The 25,289-nt window shown below is 37.2% G+C and overlaps 1 protein-coding gene across 1 annotated transcript in view; it reads left to right on the top strand.

The window, feature by feature from the left end:
- The window catches only part of CCDC14 (coiled-coil domain containing 14), a 64,789-nt gene extending 54,992 nt beyond the window's left edge, over nt 1-9,797 (top strand). Inside the window, exons 7-10 of the mRNA XM_012639631.1 lie at nt 2,380-2,462; nt 4,582-4,800; nt 4,878-5,010; nt 8,864-9,797. Coding sequence (XP_012495085.1) covers nt 2,380-2,462; nt 4,582-4,800; nt 4,878-5,010; nt 8,864-9,797 — 1,369 coding nt within the window. The remainder of the gene's footprint in view (nt 1-2,379; nt 2,463-4,581; nt 4,801-4,877; nt 5,011-8,863) is intronic.
- Nucleotides 9,798-25,289: the final 15,492 nt, after the last annotated feature.

Below are 25,289 nucleotides of genomic sequence, written 5' to 3'. Positions count from 1 at the left end.
GGGCTCAAGTGATCCTCCTGCATAGGCATGCACCACCACACCTAGCCTCATGTATCATTTTTTAATAGAATAATTATTTTTTAAAAGCCTGGCCCTGAAAGGTGGGAATGAGAGAGGAGAGTAGCTAGTTGTACGGTTAGGTTGGAGAGAGTGTTTTCCTAAATATGGGAGGAGTTTTAGTATGCTTCTTGCCTCAGCCACATGAACTGGCAAAGAGGGAGAAGGTGCAGATATAGAAGAAGATAAAGGGAGTGGGACAGAAGCAGGAGTCCTTGAGGGTTCTAGGAGGAGATGAGATCCAGGGGGTAGATGAGGCTACTCACTCAGACTACAGAAGAAATGAGGGTTAGAAACACAGATACACCCTGGGACCAAAGGATAACAGAGTTTGTCCCCAAACCACATTGTTTTTAATGAACATAGGAACGTATCCAACTGAGAGGAGGAAGGTAGGAATGAGAGGCTTGCAATGACTTATGAAAAGTTTAGATTGGCTACATTTGGGAAGAGAAGAATCTGACCAGGGACATACAAAAAGATTGTCAGGCAAAGCTTCTGTCACACACTTCTGTGTAGGAGGACATTGGGCATCTGCTGTTTTTGGTAAGATACCAGAAGAAGCCTTACAGTTGGAGTTCTGGGTCACTAGTCTGTGCTGCCTTTTCTAGATCTGCACTCTTTCTTATAAAGGGTGAGAAAAATCAGAGTTTTATTATAACAAAAGCAAGCTCATATTATACTAGTGTTCTGCAGCTTGCTTGTTTCACTTCATAATGTGTCTTGGCGATCTTTTCATGTCAGTACATATAGATGTCTCATTCTTTTTAATAACTGTGTTAGTATTTCACATAAGGATGTACCATAATTTATGTAGCATTTTAAGTTGTTTCCAACTTCTCACTATTAAATAGTTGCTGTTATAAACATCCTTGTATATATTTACAAGGTTGTAGATGCTTTTGCCCATGTACAACTATTTCTGACACTATAACCTAGAGGTAGAATAATTTCGTCAAAAATTATGAACATTTTACTTTTTGTTGGATATTTTAAATTGCTGTCCAAAATTATTATACCAATAGACTCCCACCAATTGAGATAATTCATTTCCCTATACTATCATCAACAAGTGTTATTTTGTGTCTTGGTGTTTTTTGTTTGTTTGGTTTTTTGTTAATCCCATGGTCAAAAAAATATTTTTCTTTAAATTTGCAATTCTTCCTATTAGTGAAGCTTAGCATTTTATTATATGCTTATAGGCCATTTCTATTTTTTATGTGAACTGCTTGTTGTTATCCTTTGTCATTTTTTACTGAGTTGCCTTTCTTACTGATTTATAGGAGCTCTTTAAATGTTATGGACCCCTCATCTGTTATATCTGTGGCAGGTATTTTTCTTCAGGCTGTTAATTCTAGAACAAGTTTCAGATTTTCGTGTAGTTAAATCTTTCTTTCTTTTCCTTGATGGTTGCTGGATTTTGAGTTTTTCTTAGGAATGCTTTCCCCATTTCAAGATTAGGTAGGTTACACCCTAAAATTTGTATAGTTGGGTTTTGTTTGTATATTTTATGTTTAGCACTTTAATCAATCCAGAATTAGTACATGTGAATGATACAAGATAGGGTATATCATTTTAGATTCAGTAACAAATAAATACTTTAAGGCAAAATATTTTCAGGTAATTAATTCTGGAAGGATAATAGAGAACTTTTTTTTTCTCTAAGCAATTACTTCTTAGAGGTAAAGAGGACACTTTTGTTATGTTTCTATTTGTGAAGCAACTACATGTAGTACAGTTCATTGTAGGGCAAACTGGCAACTTTTAACATTCTTGTTACTTAAGTAAGCACATTAACTTTTCCATCTAATAAAGAAATTACTAGATGTGTAGATTTGCGCATGTGACAAACATCAAGCAGATAGATGTCTGATAGCATTCAGTGCCTGTATTCTAGGTCATAGTGATGACAGATCTTTTAAAAAGTAGATAGTTAACTACAGTAATGAAGATACACAGAAAGAAGACAGAAGAAGAAAATAGCAAGAGGAGATAGGAAAGGAAAGAAATAGAAAAACACAAAGAAATCATAGAAAAGAGAACAAAAAAAGAGAAGTTAACCTTTTTCTGGTGAGGGGGGGTTTTATGCTGTCTCAGGCAATCTTTTAAAAATTATCTTAGGCCCCATAATAATAGTAGTGTGATTTTGTTGTTTTTTGTTTATTTAGTTTTTGTCTTTTGTCTTGGGGATCAGATGGACTTCTGCTTTCCTAATGAGCAGTGGGTATCACTGTGTTTTCTCCTTTTTGATAGGCTGTCACATGTATACTGTTAAGCGGACTTGGGAGTCTTGTGTTCATAGTTCTTCATTATTTCCTTTAGGCAACTGAGAATTTTGAACCAGCGACTTAGAGAACAAGAAAAAACTCATAAGGCATCTGGTACTGTGGAATGCAACCTTGAATGTAGGTAAAAGAACTGTAAGGATTGATGTTAAATTCATTGTGGCGCTGAAAATGTTAAAGAATTGAACTTTCTTAATTATTTTGTATAAGTGGATTTTCTTTTCTCAAGAAATAATACTCCTTATTAAAATTTAAAATAGTACAGAAACATAGAAAAATAAAAGATCCATGATCTCACTTCCCAGTAATATACCCCAATTTTTAAAAAAGGGGTGTGTTTGCTTTTATTATCTTCTGTTCATATATAATTGATTTATTTCACAAATACTCACCAAATACCTACTATGAGCCAGACGCAAATAGAACTATATATATACTCTTTCCATTTTTGAAAATGAGATCATACTGTATATACACTTCCATGGCTTGCATTTATTCACTTAACATAGTGGGCATTTTTGTCTATTCAAAATATGTAAATATGCTTCTTTCTCTTTAAGAACTACTTGGGTATTCTGCTTATGCAGTTTTACCATAATATATTTAAGGTCCTCTGCTGATAGCTAACTAGGTACTTTCCCCTTTTTTCCCAATGCAAACAGCACTGCAATGAAAATCTTTGTACTTGCCTTTGTGCACATATGTGAGCAATTTTGTAGGATAGATTTATTGCAGTAGAATTGCTGAGCCAAAGGGTATATACAGTTGCAATAGTGACAGATACTGCCAGATTGTCCTTATGGATCACAGAGCTTAATGAAGAAAAAAACAAATAGTTCTAGAAGAAAAAATAAGAACTTTTTTTCTTTTTCTTTTTTTTCTTTTTGGTATTTTTGGGAGCTTTTCTTAAACCTGACAAAAACTCAGATGCCACAGAGTAACAGATTGATAAAATATGTCCCCATGAAATTTTTTCAATTTCCACATAGGAAAATTATAAATACACTAAAAAAGAATCAACAAAATGGGAAATTTTTAAAATACATGACATGAAAAAGGCTTAATTTTCTTAATATGTAAGTATCTCTTCCAAAGTAATAAAAAAATATGAGCACCCAACAGAATGGGCACTTCATAAAAGTGTTCAATATCACCAGAGTTACTTCAGAAAATATCACTCTGGTTCCACTTTGAACAAAGGATGGGCAGGGGAAGAAGAGGCCAAGAGGGCAAATGGGGAGATCAATGGTTGCCACTCTAAGTAGCTTCTCTCTTTATTTTTCGTTCATTTACCTTATTGTTTCTTTAAGAGCATTTATTACTATTTATAATACTTGTTTGTTATCAGCTCTGTGAGGGCAGCCATGTCTGTGTTGTTCACCTGTGTGATTCTAATACAGTGCCTCACACATGGCAAGCATTCACTGAAGGCTGTATTTGCTAAATAAATAGTGCCCTGTATATATATATTTTTTTTTCTTTTTTTTTTTTTTGAGACAGGGTCTTGCTCTGTTGCACAGAATGGAGTGCAGTGGTGCAATCACAGCTCACTGTAGCCTTGAGCTCCTGGTCGTAAGGGATTCTCCTGCCTCAGCCTCCCAAGTAGCCAGGACTGCAGGTGTGCATCACCATGCCTGGCTAATTTTTTTATTTTTATTTTTGTAGAGATGGAGGTCTCACTATGTTTCTCAGGCTGGGTTTCTCAGGCCCTGTACTTTTACAGCCATGAAAAATAATGTGATAGATCTATGTGCTGATACATAACAGTCTTATGAAAAAAAGAAAAAGTGAGAAACTGTATATATATTATGTTTTTTATATTTTTATAAAATATTAATACTATATGTAAAAGTGTTTTCCAGAAAGATACCAAAATTAATAGTGATTGTCACTGGGGGAAGAGGGGAGGTGGAGTGGGAGGGAGATTCTTCACTGAGAACCATTTGGTATCACTGGTATTTTATGGTGTTTGAATTTTTTTACTTTGTAGATGTATATTATTATTTCATTAAAAAAGGTAAGAAAAAAAATTTAATGCCTAAAATATCATTTGGAGAATGGCATGACTTCTACCAATCAATTTCTTTAAATATCTGTAGCATTTATGTAGAACTACTGATGCATATAATTGTTGAGCACAATCAATAAATTCCAGGCTTTTGTTTTTTTAGAAACAGTATTTTCTAAGTCTGTACTTTTTAAATTGGGAAACAACTATTTGATCTGTTTTGTCTTACAGTATTTTCTCTTCAGTCATTGAACATGTCACTGCAAAATCAATTGCAGGAGTCACTAAAGAGTCAGGAATTACTACAGAGTAAAAATGAAGAGCTCTTAAAAGTGATTGAAAATCAGAAGAATGAAAACAAAAAATTTAGTAATATATTTAAAGACAAAGAGCAAACTATACTTGAAAATAAACAGCAATTTGACATGGAGATAACAAGAATAAACATTGGTATGTATTTAGATAGTAGTTACATGGTCACATTTTTTAAAGGGAGGAAGGAAACTGAAGCATTTTTGTTGTTTCAGAGTTGGAGGAAGCCTTAGTCAATGTGAAAAGCTCCCAGTTTAAGTTAGAAACTGCTGAAAAGGAAAATCAGATATTGGGAATAACATTACGTCAGCGTGATGCCGAGGTGACTCGACTGAGAGAATTAACAAGGTAAAATTGGCTTCCTTTGAATAGCCCATGCCTTCTGTATTAGATGCTTTTATAAACTTTCAAATAATGTCAGATCTATTCTCTTTCCCTTGTCTTTTTCTCTTATTTTTTCAATGTTTTTGCTAATTTCTAATGATATTTTCTTCTGTTCCAATTAAGTTAGTTTAGAAATTCCAAACCTGGCTAAACGTATTTTTAAACCCTGTGATTCCAGGCAGAGTGCTCTTGGTGAGGAGCTGAAGACCTGTCTAACAAAGTGGTTAAGATCTCTGGCTCTGAAGCTAGAGACTTGAATGGAATCTCAGCTCTGCCATGTATTATTGGCTGAGTAGAGCAATTATTGCAATTATTATTGACTGGTTTGAGCAGGTTGCTTAACCTCTCTAAATCAGTTGTAAAGTGGGGACATAGGGTTATTCTGGGGACTAAGAAATAATTCATGAAAAGCACTAAGTATGGTAAGCCCTCATGCCATATGATCTTGGATAAGTCATTTAGCCTCTTTGAGCCTCATGTTCTTCATTTCATCAGTAAGATGAAGGAGTTGGCAGTAGCCCCTAATATCCCTTCGTTCCTTAAGAGATTTTTTCTGAAATAAATAAAATTGCCTCAACTCAATTTTTATGTGATATTTAATTATAAAGTTTAGTTTTCTTTTGAGACAGATTTGCTAAGAATTAGATTTTCAACTACTTTTTTAAATCCTGGAGGAGAGTCAGTTATTTTAGGCCTGAAGATCATCAGATCTACTGTGTCTTTGAATGATCCTGGCAGTTCATAATTCCAAATATAAAACAATCCTGAATATAAAACAATCTTCCTTGTATTTCCAATGAACAGATCCATTTTGAATTATAAACTTGTAGGGAAATAGATGAAACACTAACATATATGTAATATTTAATTTATTAATTTAGTTTTATAAACATCTGAAATTACTTTAACAGTCTGTTTACATAGAAATATTGTCTTTTTCTTACATTTATATGTTACAGAATAATTTCATTCAAACTTTTATTTAACAGTAGGAAAAGCAAAAGACATTTCATTATTTAGTCTGGGATTCTGGATGGGCCACTTGGTAGTGACCATAGGCAGGGAGACCTTGGTGTCAGGTTCTCTAGCTGGGCTGCTGCCTGTGCTTCAAGGTTGGGTAGGGCTACTGGCTGTGTTCCATGGTCTGGTGAGACCACTGGCTGGGCTCTGCGATCACTTCTGATTGGGCAGGATTGCAGGTTGTATTCCCTGGCTGGGTGCCACTGCTATTTGGAATCTGTAATTGCGCAGGGCCTCCAGCTTGGGCTGAGGTTGCCGAGGTTACCACTTGACTCCTCAGGACAGGCAGGGCCAGAGGTTGTGCTCCACAAATATGTGCAGTTGCCAGTTTGCTTCCCTGCATGGGCTTGGGCAGAACCTCAGGCTGGGCTCCAAAGCTTGGTGGAATCACTGCTTGACTGCTAGGGTCGGGCATGGCCAGATACTCCACAGTTATGCAGAGATGTGGGTTTGCCTTCCAGCCTCAAGAAGCTGACTGCAGAGCTATAAGGTTGGGCCGGGTCATCACTCAACTGCTACAGGCTGTTCTAAGGGCCATATGCTCTCCTTCACAGATATAGGCGGATATTCACTTGCCTCTGGGCCTGAGGAAGCCTTACACAGAGCACTGAGACTCTGCTGAAGGCTTGGGTGAGGGAGCTGGTAGGGACTCAACCCTGGCAGATGTGTTAGCTATGCTTTCTACAGAGCAATGCTGTTGGGTGTTCTCTCTCATTGGGCTCCTCCATTGGCTTGAATGCAGAGCCATCACCAAGATCCATGCTCTGGTGTTTGTGCCCGTCTATGTTTCGGGCTAACCCCAGGTACTCTATACCTGTTGAAACAACTGGGGCAAGATAGAAGTGGGCCTCCTGTGAAGCATCCCAGAAAGCCAGAGAAGCTAAATTTCCACCTCCAGCTCTCTTTTCCCACTATAGAAATTGCTGGCCTAGAGGAATATTCCTCTTCTGTGTGGTGCTGTGCCAGCTTAGGGGAGGGGTGACATGATCAGAGTGAAACTGTTTCTCTTACCCTTCTAATGGGACTTTTCTCAGTTCTGTGGTCTGAGAGGGTGTCAGCCTCACTCCTGAGTTCTAGGATATTCACGAAGGCATACGTGTCTTTGGATAGTTGTTAGTTAGATTTCTGTGAGGGGCACTGGAGGTAGGAAACCCTTATTCCACCATTATGCTGATGTCACTCTCTTTACCTTCTTGAAAGAGGTCTGAGAAGTGGCAGGAGCCATTGCCATTTGAAGAGCAATCAGAAGTCAAGATAGGCGTGTTTAAGATGACAATGTAAGCCAGGTTGGAAAAAATTTGTTTTTCCTTTTGTAGGGAAAAATCAGTCTATATCCAGAAATATAATCACTTCTAACTGTTAGTATAGAGATTTTCTTCTAGTTTTATGTTTGTGTGTGTAACCATTTATTTTTTAAAAAGAGTATCGTATCTATATTATTTATGGCCTGCTCTTTTTAATTTAATCTTATATAATGAACATTCCCTATCAATACATATTCTTTACATCATAAGTGGCTATGATGCAGTTATACTATAATTTAACTGAATCAATTCACTTTTTTGAAGATAAAGACATATATGTCCAGTTATTTTCTATTATAGATGATATCTTTGTAAATATATCTTTGAGTACAGCCTCTTTGTGTAGGACACATTTGTACAAGTGCAAATTGGTGGGTCAAAGGGTGTGAGATATACAAAGTTTCAAGTCTTCTGAAATGTATTGCCAATTTGCTCTCTCTTATACCCCACCAACAGTACCTGCCCCTCCAAGCTTTTCTAACAATGGATATTGTTCTTATTTTACTATAAATTTGATAACCAAAAAAAATCACATTTTTAAATTTTGAATTACCTGATTAAAAGTTGAACTTTCAAAACATGCTTATTGGCTAGTTGTATTTTTTTGTTAGTTACCTGTTGATGTCCTTTGTATCTTTGCTTAAATTGGTATGCTTATCTTTTTATCATTGATTTGTTAGACCATATAAGATTCAATTTAAATAGACTAAAGGCTTTGTATAAAATGGCTTTAATAGGACTGCAAATAAAAGCTGCCATCAAGTGAACACCCATTTAGGCTGAAATTGCACTAAACACTTTACCCTTACATCTTATTATTTTAAGCTTCATTGTAATTCTGAAGTATCTATCTTCATTTACGATTGAAGAATTGAGATTCAGAAAGGTTAAGTGACTTGCCCAAGATCACAGCTAATGACGGCACTAAGATTTGATTCCATTTTTGTCTAACTTCAAACCCTGTGTGGTTTTCCTTATACACTTTTCTGGTACCTAGCTGTTGTTACCTAATTATGCCAGATAATTATCTCTAACCATCCCTTTTTTCTAATATGGTTCTGTAATTCAATATATATTGAATAGAGGAAAATAACTTAATTTCTAGCAGAATTCATAGCAAATAAGTAGTGTATTTTACATTTTCCTTTGTATTTTAGCCTACCTATATGGGGCTGATTTTTCATTGTAAGGCTCAATGTTGCAGTGTTGCTCAAGAATAAAGCATCTCCATACTTTAAAAGACAAAAAATTTCTGAGTCTTTATTTTTAGATAAAATAATATATTTGATACAAACCAAGATTTTTTTTATCATTTGTTATTTTAATTTACTCTTGCCAAAGAGTATTCTGCGATTTTGTGCTTTTAGTTATTTGTTTTCATGTTAAGAACCAGTGCTTCCTTCAAATCCTTGTTTTTAAGGACAAAAGTATATATAAATGAATGAAAGAAACAGGTTAAAAAAATAATTAGTATAATAAATTCTTCTTAACAGAACGTTACAGAACAGTATGGCAAAACTTCTCTCAGATCTCAGTGTGGACAGTGCTCGCTGCAAGCCTGGGAATAACCTTACCAAATCACTTCTGAACATTCACGATAAACAACTTCAACAGGACCCAGCCCCTGCTCACACTTCCATAATGAGATACCTAAATAAGTTAGAAGCAAATCACAGTTTTACACATTCACAGCCACTTTCTACAATTAAAAATGAGGAAACCATAGAGCCAGACAGACCCTATGAAAATGTTCTGCCTTCCAGAGGCCCTCAATATAGTAACACTAGGGGCATGGAGGAAGTTTCCATACCTGGAATTATTTCTACCCTTTCAAAACAGGGTTCTGACGAAGCTAGTGAAACTACGACTTTAATTGAAGATGAGCATAATTTGGATAATACAATTTATATTCCTTTTGCTAGAAGTACTCCTAAAAAGAAATCACCACTTTCTAAGAGAATATCCCCTCAGCCACAGATAAGTGTAGCTACAACACAGCCAATCAGCAGCAGCGGACTTGTCTGTGAAAAAGAAAATAAACTGTGTGCACCTACAGTTTGTTCCTCAACAATGGAAGCAGAAGTTGCACCTGAAACACTTTCCAGAACAGCTGATATGAAAGACAAACAGCTCCTCAAGAAAATAAAGGAAGCAATTGGTAAGATCCCTGCTGCCACTAAAGATCCAGAGGAACAAGCTGCATGTCATGGCCTGTCAACTTGTCACAGCAACAGCATTCAAGTGAAAAGCAATACTGTCCCTGATGGTAGTGTTTTAAATTCTGATTTGATGTCTGACTGGAGCATCTCTTCTTTTTCAACTTTCACTTCTTGTGATGAACAAGACTTCAGAAATGGCCTTGCAGCATTGGATGCCAACATAGCTAGACTCCAGAAGTCCTTAAGGACTGGTCTTCTGGAGAAATGAATTCAAAAGAAAATTGAGTGCTTCTTCCTTTTAAGAATAGAACTTTTCCTTTTTAAGAATAGAACTTTCTTTAGAAAGTTTCTAATTTCTTTAAGAATAGAGAGAAATAATGTTTTATGTGTGAAATAAATTGTACGAATAATAAATTTATTATTGGAATATGTTAATATCGTGGAGCTTATAAAACAAGTCATCTTAAGAAATTGACAATTGCTAAAAGAAAAAACTTGTAGGTAACTAGGAAAGTATTATAAGTAATGTTTTAATTGAGTACTTGGCAATTAGAGTTATTTTATTAATATGTACCTGCTGGGTTAAGAGTGCAGGTTAAAAGGATTCTCTGGTTGTCCTAAAGGATAATAAGAGAGTCTCTGGGTACAATTTATTAATTCAAACCAAATTTCTTTCCCGTTTCAGTATACCTGTTTATTTTTTTAATGGCATTGTGTTTTTATATGAGATGCTCTCTGCCACAGGCTAGTGGTGTTGGTGAGATATGTAAACGTTTAAGAAAAAAGGTGCCAGTATCTCCACCTCTTAAAAAAACATTGGTCCAAGAAAATATAGATAACATCCTAAACTAACATGGCTTCTTAAAACTTTGGCACTTTTATTTGTCTTTATCTTGAATGTGTGTTTTAAGGCCTTAAAAATTAAATTCAGACTGGTAAAGAAATGCTAACAGATAAGCTTTAGTTTTGGAAATTTGTTTCTTTAATATGTAAGAAATGTTTATTTGTTTTTATACTTACTGTATTTGAACATGATGGAATTTGTAAATCTTGACATTTTTTGTAATTCTGCCTTTGTGGGCCAATTTTTTTTTCCCAGCACTTTAGCTGAGAACATTCTCTATTCTATAAATCATATGAACTAGGTTAGTCTTTTGCTTCTCTATACCAGCACTTCTTAACTACTCAGTGTCACCTCCCTCCCTGTAAGCAACACATTTTAACTCTTAGAAAGCTGAGTGTTGTACTATCACTAATACTTCGTACTATGTACTCATCTGCCCAGTGTAATTGTATTTAGTACTTGGACAGGTGTCATCATCAAAGAGTGCTCTGCTGATCCCAGAACCTTCTTCTGCTGTTGTTTTAGGTGTTAGTGCTACAACTTTTGAAGGTCCCAACTATAGTCTCTTTGATATGTCCACATATCCATGTGGAGATTTTTTTAAGTCTAAAATTATTGAATGAATTCTAAACTATTGTCATGGAAGTGTCTATTAGCATTTTAAATTTTCTTATTTGCAATATTCATAAATTAATTCATTGGCTTCTTATTTGGAGGTAATAGGCCACAACTCTTTTAACACATAAGTTCAGAAATACAAAATAATAAAGCAAGGAAGAAAATTGTGTCATCTGTTTACTCCCAAGCATTCAACTGTTATTTGTATGCAGAAGTGAATTCTTAAGATTATTATATGGTTCTACAAGACGATAGTCTTATTTTCCCTTAATACAGAATGGGCATCCTTATATTCAAAGGAAATTTTAAAATACTTGGTGGGTTGAGTTAATTAGTGGTTAATAATTTGATTGAAGAACAAATGAGGCTGGAAATTCCTTGAGGAACCTCCAGAAGGGTACTATTTATTTTGTATAAGACGTACATATGACATAAGATAGAAACATGAAAGAATTTGGTTAAATTTCAAGGTAGAATATGACCCTGGCAAAATGGATGGTATAGACAATGAGTTTCTTGAAGAAGAAACTGCTATGAAGAAGTTTAGAGCAGAAAGAAGCCAAGAGTAGAGGAAGGACCTAGATGAGGTGAAACTTCATTTGGATCTTGAAGAATATATAAGATTTTAATAATCCTCTAAATAGCCTTAAATGTTTACCCCATATAGAGTCAGTGTCATCAAAATGTGGGGATTGGTTGAAGGTGGTATATTGAGAGGATGGTGGTACACCAACCTGACTGAAGTTGAGGGACGGAGGGAGTGGCAATAATAAATGAAGAAAACACAATTAGAAGAGTTGGGGTCACTCGTGGAGTGTCTTGAGCTCCAGGCTGAGGAATATCCATTAAACGTGAAGTCACTGAGGTGTTTGGGTATCTTTGGTGGTGGTGGTTTTTTTTTAATTGAGGATCACCAGATGAAGTTGAGTGTTGTTAAAATTTCATAGAGTGATAGTAAACAGGAAGGATTAGAGGAGGGAGAGACTGGAGACCACACAGAAGGCTGTTGTAGTAGTCCAGACATAAATTGGTAGTCCTTTGGTATTAAAAGTGAAAAAGGAGAGGCAAATTGAAGGAAATTTTCAGTAGGCTCAGTGACTTAAGAAATGAAGGAGAAGGAAAAATCAAACATGACTCCAAGGTTTCTAGTTTGGCCAGTTTGAGATACACTGAGCGCTGTTGTTAATAGTACTGACAATGGAGAGTGGGATAAAAGGGGAAAAAGTGCCCATTCTCAGTAGTCCTCTTGAGATCGTCTCACCAAGAGTCCGCACAACTCAGTCTCAGCCCTCTCACGGCCTTTTCAGATGTCCCAGAGTGTGAAAGCATATTGGTGGATGGAGTAGCCCCAACCTCCGACAGGTTGAATTTAGTATCTCCTGATAGATATTGGGTGTGGAATGAGAAAGAACCATCCTTCAGCTTTTGTCACTATTTTACTGTGCTTTCTTGTCTCCATGGAGGTCATACACAAGCTCTTTACGATGAATTTAGTATTTGTGAACACTGAAGATGAGAGAAACTGATTCTGTTTGACCAACTGTAGAGGTCCTAGGGGCAGGGCTAAAGAACCAAATAAGCACTTAGTGCACAGTCTTCCCCTAGTCCTGCCACCTGTGGAGTTCAGTAAATCTTCCAGAGATCTTTTGTTTTCACTCATGGTAGCATTTTATTTGTCAAGTGCCTTAAAAGTTATAAAGGCCTACTTCAACTACTGGGAAAGCAGGGCAGAATTGCAAAGCCTGCTTGGGTAGAGAGGGTGTGCAACCTAGTCACAACTGAGTATCTAGTGCTCACATTGGGTGACTGCCTCAGCTAAAGACTCATTCATTCACCCAGTGAATGAAATGAAAGCTCTGATATGTGCCAGTTACTATTACACACTCTGAGAATACAGCAGTAAACAAGACAGACATTCTCTGTCCTCAAGGAGCTTACATAACAGTGGGACACAGCAAAGGAACACATAGTAAGTTCTATGAAGAAAATAAAGCAGGGTAAGGGGACAAAGAGTGACAGAATTGGCTTAAGTTTTAATTATTAGGGTGAGGCCCCCCTCCCAAAAACGTTTGGGGGTCCAGAATTTAAGCAACCATTAGAGAAAGTTGGATTTCATTTGCAAGGTAACATCCTCTTAATCATTTTCCAAATGTTAATTCTAGATTTCCTTCTCAGAATTGCTTAAGCACATGGGTTCCAAGACTATAGCACACCTTACAAACACACTGCAAAATCCCTTATCTTTTCTGGTTGTTTGAATATACCACTTAGAGAGAACTGGGCACTATTTTATTTAAAGTAGTTGACTTGAGCTAGACCTCCCAGAGAATTACTAGAGATGATAACATCTTAGAGACTTCTGAAGGATTTAAAAATTGAGTTTTCAAAAGGACTTTAGAAATTGTCTGTCTTACCATCATAGCCAGAGAAGGAGACTGTTCTGCAGTGATGCCCACTACTGGAAGATCCCAAGCACACCATGTGTATCCTTTTGCCTGGACTGCCCTTTTGCCCAGGCTCTTCCTGACAAATTTTTATGCTTCAAATTCACAGTACTACTTCTGTACCTTGTATATGCTTCTACTGATGCATGATCAGTTTACATATCACCCTTTTCTACCCTCTTCTTGAGAACAAGAACCAAGATGGATTCACCTTCGACTCCTCCCTTGACACTTGGTGACTATCATATAGTAGGCACTTAATAACTACTGTGGACTTAACTAAATTTCTGACAGATGGTCATCTAGGTGTCACTTGTTTTCTCTTGGTGTTGGTAAGTTCATGAAGCAGCTTGTTTATAGCTTGATTACACACATCTAACTTCCTAGCATTAGCCTCCCTGTACCTTTTATTTTTTATTCCTGTTACTTCTGAAGCCAAATTCCCTTAGTAGCAAACATATGCACACTACAACTCGTGCTGTGGAGAAGCCACAGATTCTTAAATATTTAGGAGGGGATATAGGACAGAAACATTTTTTTAATCATGTCTCTCTAGTGCAAAGTAGCCTACCTCACCAATTCGTAGGAAGGATAAACGTAGGCAAAGTACTCGAAAACTGCAAGGCACTATACAGTCTTTGCCTATGACAACATTTAAGGAGCCCTTACCATCCTGCTTGCCCTCTTCTGATGTCCGCCAGTTTGTTAATGAATCCCTTAAAATTTAAATCCAGCAATGAGCAATGAACTCCAGATGTGATCTGACCAAGTGGAATATAGTTAGATTATCATTTCCTGTAATCTTGTTACAGTTGTTTTAAAATGGCAAAGATTCAGTTGGATAATATTAGGGTTGTAGTTAGTTTCCAGATAATATTCACATTGTCATTCTCAATGTCAGTGGTATCATGTTAGGGCAGCTCAGGGCGGGGGCTGGTGGAAAGGACTTGTCTAGCTAGAAATTAGCACTTCCTTAATGCTAACCTTAAAGACCAAAGTTCTGACCAGATAAGTGGCCTCAGCTGCTTCTAAAGAGCTCATATTTACCATAAACTCAGCGTGCTTGTTCTTGAAGCCAGGTATGCTGCTACAGGCCATAAAGAATGGAAATATAAAAACTGGAATATGGAAACTGAAATAAAGCAGTATTAAAGACATTTGCTCAAGGCCACGTACCTTACACCTTACACCAGTTATTGTGATCCTCAGTTGACTTTATTATGCTGTCTCCCTGATGACAGCTGTCTCATGACCACTTGAACTCTTGAGGCCCCAGATCTGTCACTAGAATGTAGCTCTATGCCATTCTCCCTCTACTAGCATAGTCTGATAATAAAGAATTCCCTCTGGGGTTTGTTGTGAGGATTAAATAAGATAATGTGAAAATGTTCTGTGAACTGTAAACATGAAATAGACAATAATGATTACTAATTTATATGTAGCTGGTCAATGTGTATGTACTATAAGAGACACTCAAGGTTTTACTTTTGCTTTATGAAAAGCACACAACGTTCTTAAAATGTTTTATATGTGGCATAATGCTAATAAAGCAACTTTGTCACCTGTCACTTGGTGAAATCCATCAAAAGTCATTATTGAAACTTGTTTTAAAGTAGTTGGGTTTTTTTCCCATCAACACTGGCATTCAAGGACAGTGAGTTCTGACATTTCCAGGACCCCAGCACTATCTTCTGCTCAGCCTGAGGGTTAGAGGGTTCATTTCTCCATGAAGATCTCAAGGAGACATGCAGAAGAATCACTAACTATCCAAGAGGAAAACTTGGTCTCCTTTGGAGCAGGAGGCTTACACGTTTGTTCAAATCTATAACAAGGAGTGTTGTCAGCTGCTCAGTGGAGAGCACATAGCCAAGGTACATATTTTCATCCCACCATCCTTTCCAGATTATTTTGCACTTGGCTGTGAGCTCTAGGCCAAGAGTTGGGTAGGAGACCAGAATCAAATAATTTAAAAAGCAGCAGCTCCAAAACAAGCAGAACAGGCTTTCTTGGACGGTAGTAGTTTGTTTGAGGTTTGGCAAGAAGAAAGGAGTAAAGGAAAAATAATTTTCAAACCCAGAGCCTCAATAGATAGAAAATTAACCTCCACCCCCAACCCCCTTTTTTAGGTCAGTCAATACTATTAGACTTGCTATCTTAGGACAGAGAGATGGAGGAGTGGAAAATGAGACAAAAACTAGAGCAAGGTGACAAATACATGCTTAAGTAAGTAGGTCTTCACCATTTAGAGCAGTGTGCTGTAGTCTACCATTCCACCCTGCCCCCCACCGCAGAGCCAGTGATCATTTTTCCTCCAGTCCACTGGCACAGCCTGTTCCCTCCCCACATCTCAACCAGTCTAAGAATCTGTCTGGGCAGATTTTTCTGATAATGGATGACTAAACATAAAGCAACGCCTCTCAACCCCTCAGATGCCCAGAAAGGGTATGAAAATGTAAATTGTAGTTTTGTATTCTTGGCCAAATCTTGAGAAAATGGCATGGTATATTATTGATTAGTATAAAACACTTAAGTAGGCAATGGTATTTTAAGTCTGGGAAAGTTCATTTGAATAACATGGTGCATTAGGAGAGCTAGAGCAGTGTGGGTCAGGAGTTAGGTGACTGAGTGACTGTGTTATGTGATCGTCATTCATTTACAATTTATTAGCTCTCTACTGTGTGCTACATACTGACCTTCTGAGCATTTAAAGACAAATAAGACAACATGTGTGCCTTTGAAAGGCCTAGAGCTTTAGCATCTCCCAAAGGAGGAGATGTAATCTCAAAGACTCTCTAGCTCATAATGCTACATTTTCCAAGGACAAGGCTTCCAACCCAAAGGAACTAACCACATAGCTCTGATACATCTTCCTGCCATGTTGGTGTCATATAGAATTTTAGTTTTGGATTACTGTTCTTTCTTTCTTCCTTTAATACTCGTATCTTGGGTGTCCTCCATATTTATTTTTCTCCTGGCTGATGTTAATTTCAAAGAGTATCTTTGGGTGGTAACTCTCTGAAGAGTTGAATATTTTTCTTTCACCCTCACATTTAAATAGGTTACATTGGTTTTTTTTTTTTACATTGTGAAAATGGTAGTGTAAAGTTGCCCTTTCTCCCCTTCTTTTGTAGAAACCAAGAAGAGTACAAACTCCATTTGTGGAGGAAACTAGGAGACACCTCTAAAACTAAGCCACAAAATAGGTAGAAGGACTTCCAAAAGCAGTTATCAAGCAGGAGTGCATAGGAGAGGACATAGCATGCTACGGCTTCAGATAGCAGCAGGGCTAGCAGAGTACATTTCTCAAAAATAAACAGTTTACACAGAGGGAAAGTTTTGAATCCTTAGTTTGTAACAATGGGAAGAGGATCCATAGGCTTTACAGTGCCATGTGGAGAAGTAAACACTAAACAAATTAATGCACAAAACTCTGAATATTAAGGAAAATTCCAGTCCTTCTTACAAGCCGTCTGCAAATAGCTGATCCAGGGAAACCTTCCTTAACTGCTTAAAAAAAAAAAAAAAAAAAAAAGTCATCAAAAAAGACCAGCAGAGGATCCATACTAAAATATTCTGAGGAAAAATAGAGGAAAGAAATAGGAAAACTGTAAACTAAAAACACCTGGCAGAAAAACATTAGAGTAGATAAAAGTTGTGACTAAATATTTGGCCATGAATGTTTATAACTGAATGAAACAGCTATTTATTGACATCAAGAGCACTGAGCAGAGAAGCAAGAGCTTAGGGACGAGATGATGAGGAGGACATGGAGCAAGAGCTGGCAGAACTTAGGAAAGCAGTGGGAGGAAAAATTAAACCATCTCAGAAATGAAGGCAAAATTGTAAGTAAGATGAGAGAAAGGTAGATAAATTTGAGCATGATACTTTCAATATAAAATTTACATATTACACCATTGTCTTTCAGCTCCCAGCATGACTGTTAAGAAGACCATCATGGAGCAGATCCCTGTTGCTTTGTAGGTGACGATATATTTCCCTCTAGAAGCCTTTAGAATTTTCTCTGGCTTCGGTTATTTTAAATTTCACTCTAATGAATATGGGAGGTTTTTGTTTTTAACATCTCCTGTTAGTGCTCTTTAAATCAGTGGTCTCACACTTTTTTCTAATTCTGGAAAATCTCAGTCATTATTTCTTTAAATATTTCCTCCTTATAATTTGTCTTTCTCTCCTGTGATTTCTATTACACTTCTGTTTCAAAACTTCATGTCTCCTAACTTTTATTTTTTTCATCTCTTTCATTTCTTTGTCTAAAGTTTAGACCCAAATTTCTGCGAAGATTGGATTCAGTCAAAAGACCATACTCCAGGATCCAGACGCCCACATGTGGCCCCAAAGGCCGCAGGTTCCCCACCCCTGTCTGGGGGAAGTTTCCTGATGTGATCTTTTATCTCATTAATTTGTTCTTCAGCTATTCCTATTCTGAAGCTAAATTCATTTATTGAGTTTTTATTTTCAACTGTTAATATTATTCACACAATTTGTTCTTCATCATTGCTTGCTCCTGCTTCCTATTTCTAATACTCTCCCTTATCGTTTTAAACATATTTATTATGGGTATGTTAAATTTATGTCCATCTGGTCCATTCATTCTGCTCCCTTTAGCATGGACTATTTAGCATGTACCCCTCATCTGTATCGTTATTTTCCCCTGTGAGCTCACATTACCTTGGGAGTATATAGCTACCTAAACAGATAATGTATACCTGGGAGAGGAGACCAGACTCTAACTTAGACCCCCTTCTGATAAGTTTATTAAATGTGTGTGACATTGTGGGGTGCTGGTTGTAGTGATAGGAAATACTCTTCAGAGTGGTGACCTCTGTTATTTCTGTGTGGGTTCGATCATATTCTGTTTCCTATATCTTTTTGACCTGAGCTCTGGCCTTTTTCAAGAGTTCCCACCCTTAGGATTGGGATAGGGGTTAGGATGCTCAGGAGTCAAGACATTGATCTGCACCTGTTGTTAGTTGCTTCCCACACCTGGCAGGTTCTAGCTCTGCCATAACCTGACTCGGATGCTCAGTGGCACTGAGATGGAACTGCTCTTCTGCCCCCCAGAGGTGTGAGGTGACTTACCCAGAATGATGTGGGGGAGAGAAGAAAATACAAGGAGAATGCTCCCCTCTGCCCATCCTCTGCCCGACCATCTTCTACTCCAGGCTGACATCTCCCATGCACCCACTGGTATATGGGGCCACTTCCTGTGTCCCCAAAGGTTTCTCAATGATTTTATGGTATATTCTATTATCCATTAACCTATCATTTCTGTAGCATTTCCATGGCAGGTTCTGAAAGAAGCCAATGACCCATGTTTGTCATTTGCCATCTTGTGTTCCTCACTAATGTATAATGTCACCTCTGTCACTGTCCGAGTTTCCTTATATCTATGGGTCTGTGTATTCTCTCTCTAGTCTGTTTCACTTATGTACTTAGATGTCTCTGTGCAATACCACGCTTTTAATTATTGCAGATTTGTAATGTCTTGATATCTGATAGGGTGATCCTTTCTCCTCATTCATCTTCAAAATTGTGCTAAGCCCTTTATTCTTATATGTGAATTCAGGGACCAGTTTGTCAAATTTCTGTGAAAAATTCTCTTGAGATTTTATTAGAATTGCTTTGAATTTATAGATTAATTTTGAGAATTGCCATCTTTATTATATTTAAACGTCTAATTCATTAATATTATATAATGCTCCATTTACTTACTCCATAAAGATCTTGTTAAACATTTATGGGATTTATTCCTAAGTACTTTATAGTGTTTGTTACTATTATAAATCACAGTAGTTTGGGGGGAAGGGGTGTTTTGCTTTTTTCCTCACAATGAAAAGAACTTTATTTTTCTCCCTAATCATATAAAAATAAATCCCATCTAAAATCCCACGGTCCTGAGACTAACAAATTGGTTATCCTTTTAAGCACTCTTTATATATACACATACAAATACACAAGTGATTCTATATATATATTTAATCATATCATGCTTGCTGTTTTTTTCCAACACCTTCCCTTTCCACCTCCTCTCCCCATATTAGCCCCTTTCCTGTACCCTAGCTACATAACTTAACCTATATTTATAACCTAGTGTGTGACCTTCAATGTTTTCTCCATGCTCATAAAATCATAATGGTCCATGTATTTATGTAGACTTCAGGGAGCTGGTCATTGTTTTATAAAAGTGGAATCATATCACATTTTTCCGTATTTTGATTTTTTCACTTAGAAGTACCACATGAAAATCCCTCTGTATGACTAGGAAGTCATCTAGTTTGGATCTAATTTATTCTTTTCAATGACTGCTTAGTATTCTATGATACAGAGATATAATACACAATTTATTCAACCATTATATTCAATTGTATATAACAGAAAGTAGTTATTTTAAGTAGAAAGGGATTTAATGTAGGGAATTCGGGACTTGCAAAATCATAGGAGCCCAAGTAGCAGGCTCTAGGCTGGGCCTCCGGGAATCATGCCCACAAAAGTCCTGCAGAACCTCCCTCCAAGGGAACCGCTACTTCTGTCACATTCTGGAAGCTGTTGTTCCAGCTGCTGGCTCCGTGATCGCACTACCTTAGCTGCAACTTGACAATCAGGTTCTACTGCTAGAACTTTTGACTCTGGACCTACGTTATGTCTGTCATATCTGCACTAGTGCATCTGATTGGTGAAACTGTCACAACCTAAAAGCTCTAGCTTTGAGAGAGACTGGGAAATATGTCTTTGGCTTTACAGCCTCTACAAAATAGAAAGACACACAAGAAAGTGGTTAACTAAAGGGAGAGTGGGCCCAGCTACAAAATCTGTTCTGAGCATTCACCTTGTTTCCAGTTTGGGTTCCCCTATGAACAGTGTCACAGAAAATATATTTGTTACGTGGCCTCATGTGTTTTTAACTTCTATTTCTAAGTAATAGAGTCCCAAAAGTAGGATTACTGAATCAAAAGACATACGTGTTTTAAAAAATAGATCTTGCCAAATTTCCTTGTAAAAAGGTTGTAGCACTTTACATTTCTGCCAGGAATGTGTGAGAATTTCTTTCATGTATACCACCAGCAATCAGCAATAGGTGCTGTGGCACAGTGTGTGTGTGTGTGTGTGTGTGTGTGTGTGTGTGTGAAAGACACTACTTTTTATTATAGAGCATTTCAAGCATGCACAAAAGTAGGCAAATAGTCTAGTGAACTCCCACGTATCCATCAGCTGGCCCAATAACCATGGCCAATCCTGCCTCATCCTCTTCCTGCTGCTTCATATTATTTTAAAGCAAGTTCCCAATACCTTATTACTTCAATAAATATAAGCATAAATGTATTTCTAAAAGATAAGTACAATATTATCATACCTTAGAAAATTAACAATATTCATTAAATATTTAGCCAGTGTTTATATCTTATAAGGATTCAAATAAAGGTACACAAATTGCTATTGACTAGTCCTTTATGTCTCTTTTAATCAGTAGTTGCCTTGCCATCTTTTTTTTTTCTCCATACAATTTATTTGTTGAAGGAACCAAATTTGTCGTGCTGTGAAGCTTTCCACAGTCTGAATTTCGCAAGTTGCATCCCTGTGTGATAGTGGAATATTTTCCTGGTCCTTACTGCCTGGGAATTGGTAGTGGAATCTACAGACTTGATCAGATACAGGTTTGACCTTTATGGTAAGAAGAATTCATAGGCAGTGTCTGTTTCTCCATCACAAGTCATGTGTCTGTCTCTGCCTTTGTGAGGTTAGTTAGCAACCATTGGTGCTCAGTGCTCAGATCCATTAGTTAGTTCATTAGGATTGCAGAATGGTGACAGTCTAAATCTACCCCTTTTCGTATATGAGGTGGAATGTGTCTGTAAAGAAAAACTTTCTAACCTCTGCTATTTGGTTATCTGATTATACAGTTCATATATATAAGACAAGATAAATGTTTGATTCTTTCCTGTTATTTACCAGTTTTCAAAATAGTGAATTGGCTCTCTAGCATCCTCAAACAGTGACATATTTAGTATCACTATGAAGTAATGGATTCAACTTATTTGATGTGTTCAATCTGTTGCAGCTATGATTTTTATTGATGCTTACGTTGTCCCATGCTTGATCCATGGAAACTTTGCTATGGCTGTTTTTGTGTTTGCCGGTGTGATGGGTGTCAAGTGATTTTTTTGTTACTTTCATTTTTTATTTCCCTGATTTCTAGTGAATTTGAGCATATTCATATGTTTCTTGGGCCTTTTAACATGACTTACTAGTGAATCGTTTATTTGTATCCTTTGCACAATTTCTATTCAGCTATTGGTCACCGTCTTATCAACTTTTAAGGGTGCTTTGTATAGAAAGTGATCTTTTGTGTGAACATAGTAGCACAAACATTTTTTCAGACATATTGACTGCTATTAACTTTGTTTATAGCACCATTTGCCATACCAAAAAATGTTATTTGTGTAGGGTCAAATATGCCTCTTTTATTTTATAGTTTCTTGGTTCTTAATAAGGAAAGTCTCCCCAAACCCATAGGTTGTACATGTAATCCGCTAGATGTTTTTCTTCTTCAAGTTTTAAAATTATTTTCTTTTCCATTTAAATCTTTAATTCATTTGCATTTATTTTTGAATACTATGTAAGATGGTAGTCTAACACTTTTATTTTCTTTTAGATGAGTAGCTGGCTGTGTCTGCACCTTTAAAAAAAAGTAGTTCATCTTTTTCCCACTAAACTACCACCTTGGCACACACACATTTGTAATAATCACTAAAATATAATTACCATTGTTTATTCTGTTTCACAATACATTTTAAAAATCCTTACCAATCCTTATTGATTTGAATTTATAAGCTTTATAGTATGACTGATATCTTAATAGCCCCCCACACACACTCTCTTCCTCATATTTTTATAGTTTTACTAGCTATTTAGAGTTCTTTCTCTACATAAACTTTAGAATCATTTTATCTAATTCCAAGGAAAACGCTGTTGGAGTTCTAATTGGAACTACATTAAATTTATATATTAAAATTTCTAGAATTAAAAGTTTTATATTGTCTTTCCTTCCAGGAACATGATATGACATTCAATTTATTCAAATCTTCTTTTGTATCTTTTAATAGTTTTTTCTCTGTTTTTTAAATATAGATCCTGAGTCTATCTTATTAAATTTATTTATAAGTATTTAAAATTTTGGGCACTATCATAATCTGAATAGATTTTTATTAGCAGCCCGGATGATTATGTAAGCATAAGAAAGAACTTTCCAGACAGAATGTCCAGTCACTGGAATTTGTGGCTGAGTTGAAAGCTGCCTCTCATATTACCAGGAGGGAAAGGTGGATGTACACCTTTCTAAAACCATTTAGTTACAGTCTTGCTGGGAGGTAGGGGGAAGGACCAGGTGAGCCCTGGACGACCTACAAGGAAGAGGAATTTGGAATGTTACAGTTGTAGCAAACCTCCTAATGTCAGGCTTCTGTTCGTGTGAGGGCTCTTTACTTCATTAGCCATTTTTTCCAGTGAGCACATGGAGTTATAGGAGACCATTATATAACGTGCTGGGATAATCCAGAGCAAAAATTTCCCAGAGAAGGAGTTCTTTTTTTCTTTCTCTCAAAAATTTCACTTTGTTGTTATGATATCGTTTGGTTGTTTTGTTTTGTTTTGCAAATTAGTAGCTTTTTTGTTTATTTCCACAAATAAGTAATACAACAAATGTTTTTATTAACTCACTTGGTATCAAACTCTCTGTTTATTGCTAGGATATATAGAAAAAGCCGGAGCCAATCCTTGCCCTCAAAGGCTTGCAGTCTATTTGGGGATACACCACAAATTACTCAGTATGAAGCACATGTTATTGGCGCACAGAGGAGAGACATCTAAATCAAACTGGTGGGGTTTGGTCCATTTCGCAGATAAGGGGTCACTAGAGCTTGGCAAGGACTAATGAGTCCTGAACCATGTTCAGGGAGTGGTGAGGAGTTATCAGCATGAATTATGGGTTAGAGGGGCGAGACTGGCATCAGGAAGCCCAGCTGCAAGGCTGCTGCAGTAGCCTAAGGGACAGCTAAGGCAAGTGGTAGTGAGTGCTGAGGGAGGAGAGGAATTTGCCTTCTGCGGAGGTAGGAAATCCCATGAGCAACTGATGAGGCAACGGGAACAAGGGGACCCAGGTTTCTGGCCTGGATGGGTGTTGGTAACCTGGGAGCTAGGAGGCCGGGCAGGTTTACCGGGGATGAGGGGAAGAGGGCAATATCGAACATGAATTCCAGGTGAAATCCAACAGCTGGGTGCCCAAATGAGAGAGACTAGAGGTCTACATCTGGAGATCACTGGTGGCAGCTGAAGCCACGTAAGTGGATGAGACAGGTTAGGAAAGTGTAGAGCTGAGGGTAGAGTGCTCGAGGCCTAGCCACATACCAACAGCAGTTATCAAGGGCAACTTAAGCTGGCAGATGAAGGCTTTCTACAACAGAACTACACTCAGAACTTCTGTTTAGTTTTTAATTCAGAAGCTAAACTGATTATAAACATCTCAAATTCAGAAAAGTTGATAAATGAGTTCTTTCTGTTTACACTTCTACTCAGAGTACTATTTATTAAAATAACTTCTGATTTCATTAATAAACAATTGTAAAGTGAATAAAAACATATTGGGATATTCGCAAGTGCTAGGTTTGAACCTAAGTTTTTCACTTCATACCTGATCAGGATCCGCCAGGTGGAGATAGTTGGTACTGTCACCTCAACCTTCCACTTACTTGTGGGTTCCCTTGGTTTGTGCCACCTCTCCTGCTGCTACCCATCAAGCCCGCCTTGGCTGGGACCCTGAGTCACTGCTCACAGTCTCTCCAGCCTGGCACTGAATGAAGATCATATAGGTAGAGACTACTGAAAAAGAAGCGGCACAGAATAATGGAAAGAATATTAGCCCACCAGCGGCCGGGGTACCGAGTTTGGCAGGGCCGTGATTGAGTAATTGGTACTCCACAAAAAAACAGTCACCATTTGTGGAGAAATTATTATGTGTCAAGCACTCTGTTAATATACTTTGCAATGTACCTTTTCCCATTCAGCCCTTAAAACAACCCTAAGAAGTGGATGGGGTTTATCTCATTTGTATCTTGTTTTTAACAATTAGGAGATTAAGGTCCATAAGAAATTAAGTCACTTGTCCAAGGTCACACAGATAGTTAATGACAAAGCTTCAGTGCAAACCAAGTGGCTGATTCCAATCTTAACACTATACTATACGTCCTCCACATAAAGAATTTGAGATAGAAATATGCATACAACTTACCCTCTACCCTCTACTTACTCTTCTGTAAAACAAGCAATTTTTCATAGATGGTGTCATCCAGCTATAGATTCTCATGCGGAAAATCGAGTTTACGGAATTTGTATAAATCAGAGGTGCTACACATAAAATACCCCCAGATTTGCTTTATACAGTAGCTAGACTTCTCAGCCATGATTTGCATATGCTCATTCTGTCCATAAGTGTGGTCTTTGCTGCACTGGATTTCCCAGCACTTCCTCCCTCTCTGCCTAGATCACCTACCATTTCTATTAAACTTCTGCATGTGTCTGGAATGGGGGGACTGGTGAGGGGAGCAAACGGAAACCTATAGGGTTTTAGAAGTAGAATATGGAGGGAAGGATGACGGTTAGAATGTAAAATAATAGAATATAATCCCTTGAGTTCATATTTATTCATTTTAACTATTGTTGCTATTCTTTCAGACTTTTAAAAAATGTAGATCTAAATTTTCAGCAAAGTCCTACATAAAAGCCCAATATAGCACATGAAATAGAGAAAAGCGGAGCTGCCCGAAACGGGGAAAGGGTGGGAGAC

Source organism: Propithecus coquereli, unplaced genomic scaffold (genome assembly GCF_000956105.1).
Source record: "Propithecus coquereli isolate 6110/MARCELLA unplaced genomic scaffold, Pcoq_1.0 Scaffold10, whole genome shotgun sequence".
NCBI classification, from domain to species: Eukaryota; Metazoa; Chordata; class Mammalia; order Primates; family Indriidae; genus Propithecus; species Propithecus coquereli.
Note: the sequence above shows the minus strand (reverse complement) of the source record. Positions and strands in the feature narration are given on the sequence as shown.